Source organism: Zonotrichia leucophrys, chromosome 4 (genome assembly GCF_028769735.1).
Source record: "Zonotrichia leucophrys gambelii isolate GWCS_2022_RI chromosome 4, RI_Zleu_2.0, whole genome shotgun sequence".
In the NCBI taxonomy this organism is placed as follows: domain Eukaryota; kingdom Metazoa; phylum Chordata; class Aves; order Passeriformes; family Passerellidae; genus Zonotrichia; species Zonotrichia leucophrys.
The window spans coordinates 49,245,608-49,253,965 of record NC_088173.1 but is presented as its reverse complement, the minus strand read 5'-3'; the positions used below and the strand labels follow the sequence as shown (position 1 = coordinate 49,253,965).

General features: G+C 53.3%; 1 protein-coding gene across 1 annotated transcript in view; it reads left to right on the top strand.

The window, feature by feature from the left end:
• The first annotated feature begins 382 nt into the window (after positions 1 to 382).
• FAT4 (FAT atypical cadherin 4) overlaps positions 383 to 8,358 on the top strand; it is a 120,313-nt gene continuing 112,337 nt past the window's right edge. Inside the window, exon 1 of the mRNA XM_064711586.1 lies at positions 383 to 5,650. Within this exon, the coding sequence (XP_064567656.1) occupies positions 383 to 5,650 (5,268 nt within the window). The remainder of the gene's footprint in view (positions 5,651 to 8,358) is intronic.

Here is an 8,358-nt window from a genome sequence, read left to right as displayed (position 1 = left end):
AGAGGGCCGGGATCCATGAGCGCCGGGCAAAGTTGGGTCCGGGCGTTCGCGGATCGCGGACCGGCTCTGCCGCCGTGTGCCCGGGCATGCCGGCGGGGCGGCGGGCACCGCGCGGGAGCGGCGGGCCGCGGGGGCCCCGGCGGTAGCGGCTGCGGCTGCTGAGCGGCGATGCGGCGCGGCGCCCCCGGCCGCCCCCCAGCCCCGGAGCGGCGGCGGGAGCAGCGGCGGCACAGCCGGAGCCGGAGCGTCCCGTGAGCGAGGCGCGCCGCCCGCTCTGCTGCCGTCCGCGTCCGGAGCGCAGCGTCCGCGGGTGCCGGGAGCGGGAGCGGGGCAAGCGGCGGCGCCGGGCCGCCCCCTCCGGGCGCTGCGCCCCCGGCTCGCCATGGGCCGCCCCCCCGCCGCCCACGGGCCGCCGCCGCCGCTGCTGCTGTCGCTGCTGCTGCCGCTGCTGCCGCCGCTGGGGAGCGCCGCCGCCGCGGAGCCGCGCCAGGTGTTCCGGGTGCTGGAGGAGCAGCCTGCCGGCACTTGGGTGGGCACCATCGCCACCCGGCCCGGCTTCACCTACCGCCTGAGCGAGCACCACGAGCTCTTCGCCATCAACGCCACCTCGGGCGCCCTGCACACCCGCGCCACCATCGACCGCGAGAGCCTGGCCAGCGACGTGGTGGACCTGGTGGTGCTCTCCAGCCAGCCCACCTACCCCAGCGAGGTGCGCGTCCTGGTGCTCGACCTCAACGACAACGCGCCCGTCTTCCCCGACCCCTCCATCGTGGTGACTTTCAAGGAGGACACGGGCAGCGGGCGCCAGCTCATCCTGGACACTGCCACCGACGCCGACAGTGGCACCAATGGCGTGGACCATGGCTCCTATCGGATCGTGGCCGGCAACGAGGAGGGCCGATTCCGCCTGAACATCACCCTCAACCCCAGCGGTGAGGGCGCTTTCCTGCACCTGGTTTCCCGCGGAGGGCTGGACCGGGAGGCCACCCCCACGTACCAGCTGTTGGTGCAGGTGGAGGACAAGGGCGAGCCCCGTCGGCGAGGGTACCTTCAGGTCAATGTCACCGTCCAGGATATCAATGACAACCCGCCCATCTTCAGCCAGACGCTTTACCAGGCTCGAGTGCCTGAGGACGCGCCCGTCGGGGCCAGCGTTCTCCAGGTGACCGCGGCCGATGCCGACGAGGGCACCAACGCTGACATCCGCTACCGCCTGGAAGGAGGCGATGGCAGCGGTGCTGGGGACGGGGCTGGCAGCCTCCCCTTCGAGGTGGACCCTGAGAGCGGGGTGATCCGCATCCGTGAGCGCCTGGACTACGAGGTGCGGCAGCAGTACTCGCTGACCGTGCAGGCCATGGACCGCGGTGTGCCGGCGCTGAGCGGCCGGGCCGAGGCCCTCATCCGCCTGCTCGATGTCAACGACAACGAGCCCAGGGTGAAGTTCCGCTACTTCCCGGCCACCTCCCGGTTCGCCTCCGTGGATGAGAACGCGGCCCCCGGCACGGTGGTGGCCCTGCTGACGGTGAGCGACGCCGACTCTCCGGCGGCCAACGGGAACATCTCCGTGTCCATCCTGGCGGGAAACGAGCAGCGGCACTTCGAGGTGCACAGCAGCAAGGTACCCAACCTCAGCCTCATCAAGGTGGCGGCCGCACTGGACCGGGAGCGCATCCCGGCCTACAACCTTACCGTGGCGGTGGCGGATAACTACGGGGCCCCGCCGCCACCTGCAGGCTCGCCCACTTCTGTCTTCTCTCCTGAGGGAGCGGTGGCAGCTCCCGTGAGCCGCTCCTCGGTGGCCAGCCTGGTGATCTTTGTGAACGACATCAACGACCACCCGCCCGTCTTTGGGCAGTCGGTGTACAGCGTGAACATCAGCGAGGACGTGCCCGCGGGCAGCTACGTGCGAGGCCTCAGCGCCACGGACCGGGACTCGGGCCTCAACGCCAACCTCAAGTACAGCATCGTCTCGGGCAACGAGCTGGGCTGGTTCTGCATCAGCGAACACAGCGGGCTGGTCACCACGGCCGTCCCCGAGGGCACGTCCAGCTCCAGCAGGCTGGACCGGGAGACTGCTTCTCAGGTGGTGCTCAACATCAGCGCCCGTGACCAGGGCGTGCAGCCCAAGTTCTCCTACGCGCAGCTGGTGGTGACCGTCCTGGATGTCAATGACAACAAGCCTCGCTTTGGTCAGCCTGAGGGTTACCAGGTGGCCCTGGCTGAAAACTCCCCGTCAGGAACTGAGCTGCTTGTCCTGAGTGCCACTGATGGGGACCTGGGGGACAATGGGACTGTCCGCTTCTCCCTGCAGGAAGCCGAGCCAGTGCTGGCAGCAGTTGGCCCCTCCTCTGTGACCCCTCGCCAAATGTTTCGTCTGGACCCGGTTTCAGGCAGGCTCAGCACCGTCTCGCAGCTGGACCGGGAGGAGCAGTCTCACTTCTCCTTGCAGGTCTTGGCCACTGATTTGGGCTCTCCTCCCCTTTCTTCGGTGGCCCGAGTTAACGTGACCATCCTGGATGTGAATGACAATAGCCCCGTGTTTTACCCCATTCAGTATTTTGCCCACATCCAAGAGAATGAGCCAGCTGGAACCTATGTGACCACCGTGTCTGCCACGGACCCCGATCTGGGCCCCAATGGGACAGTCAAGTACAGCATCTCAGCTGGAGATACCTCCAGGTTTCAGGTCCATGGGCAGACAGGAGTCATCACAACAAAAATAGCCCTGGACAGGGAGGAGAAAACTGCTTACCAGTTGCAGATCGTGGCCACTGACGGTGGCCATCTTCAGTCTCAGAACCAAGCCATTGTCACCATCACTGTCTTGGACACACAGGACAACCCCCCTGTTTTCAGCCAGGGCACGTACAGTTTTGTTGTCTTTGAAAACGTGGCCCTGGGTTACCACGTGGGTACTGTCTTTGCTTCCACCATGGACCTCAACACCAACATCAGTTACCTGATTACCACGGGTGACCAGAGGGGCGTGTTTGCTATCAACAGGGTGACGGGACAGATCACCACTGCCAGTATCATTGACAGGGAGGAGCAGGCATTTTACCAGCTGAAGGTGGTTGCCAGGGGTGGGGCGATAACTGGCGATGCCGTGGTCAATATAACTGTCAAAGATTTAAACGACAATTCCCCACACTTCGTTCAAGTGGCGGAAAGTGTAAATGTTGTTGAGAACTGGAAAGCTGGGCATACCATATTCCAGGCCAAAGCTCTTGATCCTGATGAAGGTGTTAATGGCATGGTCCTTTACAGCCTTAAGCAAAACCCAAAGGGCTTGTTCTCAATCAATGAGCAAACTGGTGCTATAAGCTTAACGGGGCCGCTTGACATAAATGCTGGGTCTTACCAGGTTGAAATCCTGGCCTCGGATATGGGGGTGCCTCAGCTGTCCTCCTCCTTTATCCTGACTGTCTCTGTCCATGATGTAAATGATAACCCGCCTGTGTTTGACCAGCTTTCCTATGAAATTACTATTTTGGAGTCAGAGCCTGTGAATTCCAGGTTCTTTAAGGTACAGGCTTCTGACAAAGACTCGGGAGTGAACGGTGAAATCGCTTACAGTATAATTGAAGGAAATGCTGGGGATGCCTTTGGCATATTCCCAGATGGCCAGCTGTATATAAAAAGTGAACTGGACCGTGAGCTTCAGGAAAGATATGTTTTACTGGTCGTTGCCTCTGATAGAGCAGTAGAACCACTCAATGCTACTGTGAACGTTACTGTGATTCTGGAGGATGTAAATGATAACAGGCCCCTGTTCAACAGTACCAACTATGTGTTTTATTTTGAAGAGGAACAGAGAGGTGGGTCGTACGTGGGTAAAATAAATGCTGTAGATAAAGACTTTGGGCCGAACGGTGAGGTCAGGTATTCATTTGAGCATATGCAGCCAGATTTTGAGCTGAACACAGTAACTGGGGAAATCAGGAGCACTCATCAGTTTGACAGAGAAGCTCTCATGAGGCAGAGGGGAGCTGCAGTGTTTAGCCTTACAGTAATAGCCACAGATCAGGGGTTGCCAAAGCCTCTGAAAGATCAGGCAACTGTACAGATCTACATGAAAGACATCAATGATAACGCACCCAAGTTTTTGAAAGATCTTTACCAAGCCACTATATCAGAATTGGCAGCAAATCTGACACAGGTGCTGCGAGTTTCTGCCTCAGATGTTGATGAAGGGGTTAATGGGTTGATTCAGTATTCTGTAATCAAGGGAAATGAAGAAAATCAGTTTGTAATAGACAGCAGCACAGGCCAAGTGACCTTAGTAGGCAGACTGGATTACGAGGCTACTGCATCGTATTCCCTTGTCATCCAAGCAGTGGACTCCGGAGCCGTTCCCCTAAGTTCAACTTGCATGTTGAGCATTGATGTGTTGGATGAAAATGACAACAGCCCTTCCTTCCCTAAATCAACCCTGTTAGTGGATGTCTTGGAAAATATGAGGGTTGGTGAGCTTGTGTCGTCTGTCACTGCCACTGATTCTGATTCAGGTGACAACGCTGACCTCCACTACAGCATTACAGGCACAAACAATCACGGGACCTTTAGCATCAGTCCCAACACCGGGAGTATTTTCCTTGCCAAGAAACTGGACTTTGAGACACAATCTCTGTATAAGCTGAACATAACGGCAAAAGACCAAGGGAGGCCTCCGCGATCCTCTACCATGTCAGTGGTCATACACGTCAGGGATTTCAATGATAACCCTCCTCATTTTCCTCCGGGAGACATCTTTAAGTCAATTGTTGAGAATGTTCCTGTGGGCAGCTCTGTCATTTCCGTGACCGCTCACGATCCGGACGCGGATATTAACGGGCAGCTAACGTATGCCATCATCCAGCAGATGCCGAGGGGGAATCACTTCCGTATCGACGAGGTGAGAGGGACGATATTTACCAACGCTGAGATCGACCGGGAGTTTGCCAACCTCTTTGAGCTGACGGTCAAAGCCACGGATCAGGCCGTTCCCGTGGAGTCCAGGCGCTTTGCCCTCAAGAACGTGACCATCCTGGTGACGGATCAGAACGACAACGTGCCTGTGTTCGTGTCGCAGAACGCCCTCGCAGCCGACCCCTCGGTGGTGATCGGCTCCATCCTGACCACCATTATCGCTGCGGATCCCGACGAGGGTGCCAACGGGGAGGTGGAGTATGAGATAGTCAATGGAGACACCGAAACCTTCATCGTGGATCGCTACAGCGGGGATCTGAGAGTGGCCTCAGCCTTGGTGCCTTCTCAGCTCATCTACAACCTCATCGTTTCTGCCACCGACCTGGGCCCCGAGAGGAGAAAATCCACCACTGAGATGACTATAATCCTGCAGGGGGTTGATGGGCCTGTTTTCACTCAGCCCAAATACATCACCATCCTGAAGGAGGGCGAGCCCATTGGGACGAACGTGATCTCCCTGGAGGCGGCGAGCCCGCGGGGCGCGGAGGTGCAGGTGGAATATTACATTGTGTCTGTTCGCTGCGAGGACAGGAGCCTGGGGCGCCTCTTCACCATCGGACGCCACACCGGCGTCATCCAGACCGCCGCCATCCTGGACAGGGAGCAGGGAGCACGCCTCTACCTGGTGGATGTTTATGCCATTGAGAAGTCGTCTCTTCTGCCCCGCACGCAGCGAGCAGAGGTAAAGGTTTATGCAGTAATTATTTGTCTTGTTGCTCCTGTGTAATTCCAGGATTAAGGTTGGGTTTTCATTGAAGTTGTGGTGACAGTGTTGGACCATGAGCATGGGGTCTGAGCAGCTCATGACATGGAAGTTCTTGCCATCCCTGCCTGGCTGAGTCCCTCCGATGACAGGTCTCCTCACACACCTCCAATTTTGGTTACTTTTCTACTTAACTCACTGATGAGTATGAAAATGGTTTTGTTTCTCTTCCTGGATGTGACAGGTGGTAAAAGTGTAACATTTTATTTGGAAACTTCCCTTATCACAAAGCCATTTGCCTTGACTGAAGGGTCTTTAAAGGTTTTCTGCCTGACTAGCTTGAAAAGCAGTGGGTGGGAACCAGGTTTGAAATGTCATCTGTGAAGTACAAGTGTTTTATTTGCTTTGTTTTCAGTCACAGAGCTGATCATTCACACTGCTCCTGCTGTCTTCTGTGGTAATACTGAGAAGCCAGGTGTGAGAATGAGTCTTGTGTTTGCTTGAAGTTGCAGCATCTCCTGGAGCTGCCTTCTGCACTTCACCATGAGCCATTGACTTGCCATTCTTGGAATTTGGGGCTGGCCCTGCTGGGTGGGCCAGCCAGGAGAGGATGGATGGTGGTAGTGTGTAGTGGTTTAACCATTTCCCTCTCTGGCTGAACATACCCCTCAGTGCTGCACAGCCCCACAGATTCCCCAGCCACACTTCTTCCTGGGAATTAAGTGTTAGTTTTGATACTGGGGTGGTTTGCAGGTTTGGGGGTTTTTTTTTGTTTGATCTTAGCAAAAGTGGTATTTTCAATTCTTACTTGACAGCTGTGGATTTTTTTCTCTTCATAGCTGCTTTTGTTGTTTCTTCTGCAGGTTAAGTATGATCTGTGTGTGGTGTTGCTCTCCCATCTGGCAGTGACATATCCTCTCTGAAGTGATTGTCAGGGATTTTGAGCACTGCTCCATCTCAGAGATGTGATCCCATCCTGCTGTGTGTGCAACGTGCTACTGATGGTCATGTGTTGACCAACAGTAGAGTATTGGAAAAAGATCTGTTTTAGCAGTGCTGCTGGTTAAGTAATCCATGCTATTTTTATGAGAATATTCCTGTTGTGTAGGGCTTTGTACCCCTGCTAACAATTCGTAAAAGAGACACCTGTATCATTTTTTCCTTACTATTGTGTCACATTTTGTCTTGGTGGACAGTTGTTTTGAGGGTCAGGCCTTTGCCATTGGGCATTTGGATCACGACCCTTCAGCTCTGAGTTTGAGCAAAGAGTTTCTTGGCTGGGGAAGGACTCATAGGAGACCCAACCCCATGGCTGAAATATTCTTACGTGTTGTAAAAGCATTTAGCATGAGTATTTGCTGAGCAGAGAAGAGAACAACCATTGAAACTTCAAACAAGTTTTACATTGCTGAATGCAAACCACTTCTGAAATCACAAGCAAATGTTTTATTCTGTAAAGAACACTGAGAGGCATAATTGGGAGTTAGAATTTCCTATTACTGGTTGTATCTTTATAGCCTCTAAAATGTGCCTTCTCCCAAATGTAATTAGCTTACTGTGCTTCTTTGTAAATGTATTATAAATTATAATCAGCTTTCAACTTTCAAAAACGTAACCATATGCAGTCTTCCTCTTAACTGATGGGATTTCTCTGGGAGGCTTTTGCTTTGCTGTCCAGCACAAGAGCTGCTACAGTGGCATTCTGTGTGCAAGCTGACTGTCAGTGGGTGCTGAATGAGCAACACAACTTTTTTTTCATATATTTATATATTTTTTTTTTCTATTTGATTTTGTTTGTTGGTTTTGGTTTTTTTTTTTTTTTGTGGGAAAAAACCCATGAGTATTGTGTATTTTCTTTCTTCTCTTATGAAGAGTGTTGGGTTTTGTGTCTCGGTATGGTTAAAGAAAAGGGAAAAATAGTAATAGGATAGTCTTAACAATATCTGCATGATTATTCTTCACTGCCTGCCATGCTCTCTGCCCTGATGCCAGAAATCATCTTAATTGCAGTGTGGCTTGTGAGAACCACTGGCACGGAGAGCAGCAGGAGTAAGGAAGTTAATGGATCTTTTGTCTGATACAGACTGCAGCTGTGGGTCTGGGTGACAGGTACCTGGTGTGAAATAGAGATATTTACAGTTTTGAAGCAGTGACTCGGCTTTGTCTGGCAGTACAAAAGAGGAGCAGGCTTGCATGAAACCACTTGCTCAAGAAGTGAATTAATCCTTGTCCTTGGAAGTGGTGTGATTCTCCCCCTCCTAAATTCTGTCACTAATTTATTTACCTTCTAAAATAATATCAAATACATGGAAAAGATCCACCTAGTGCCCTAACTGAAGAAGAAAGTATCTTTTTAATATTTATCATCCATCCCTTGTCTCTGGTCACTTTGTGACCAGAGTGTCCAAGGGCAGAACTTTGCAGTGGCAGGACTGTGGGGAATCCTTGCTGAACCCAGAGCAGCTGACGTGCCTTGAAACTGAACAGTTCTGTTATTTTCAGTAAAGTAACAACAAAAGTTTAGGAAGCAAAATGTTTGTTTACAATTTGTGGTTTGTGTTTTCATCGCTAGCTTTTTATCTTGTGTATGTTTCTGTGTTTGTTGTTACTATATGGAAAGAACAGTGGTGGTGGGGTGTGTGTCAGGAAAATGCAAGTAGTGAAGTAAAGCTTTCTTCAAATACCAA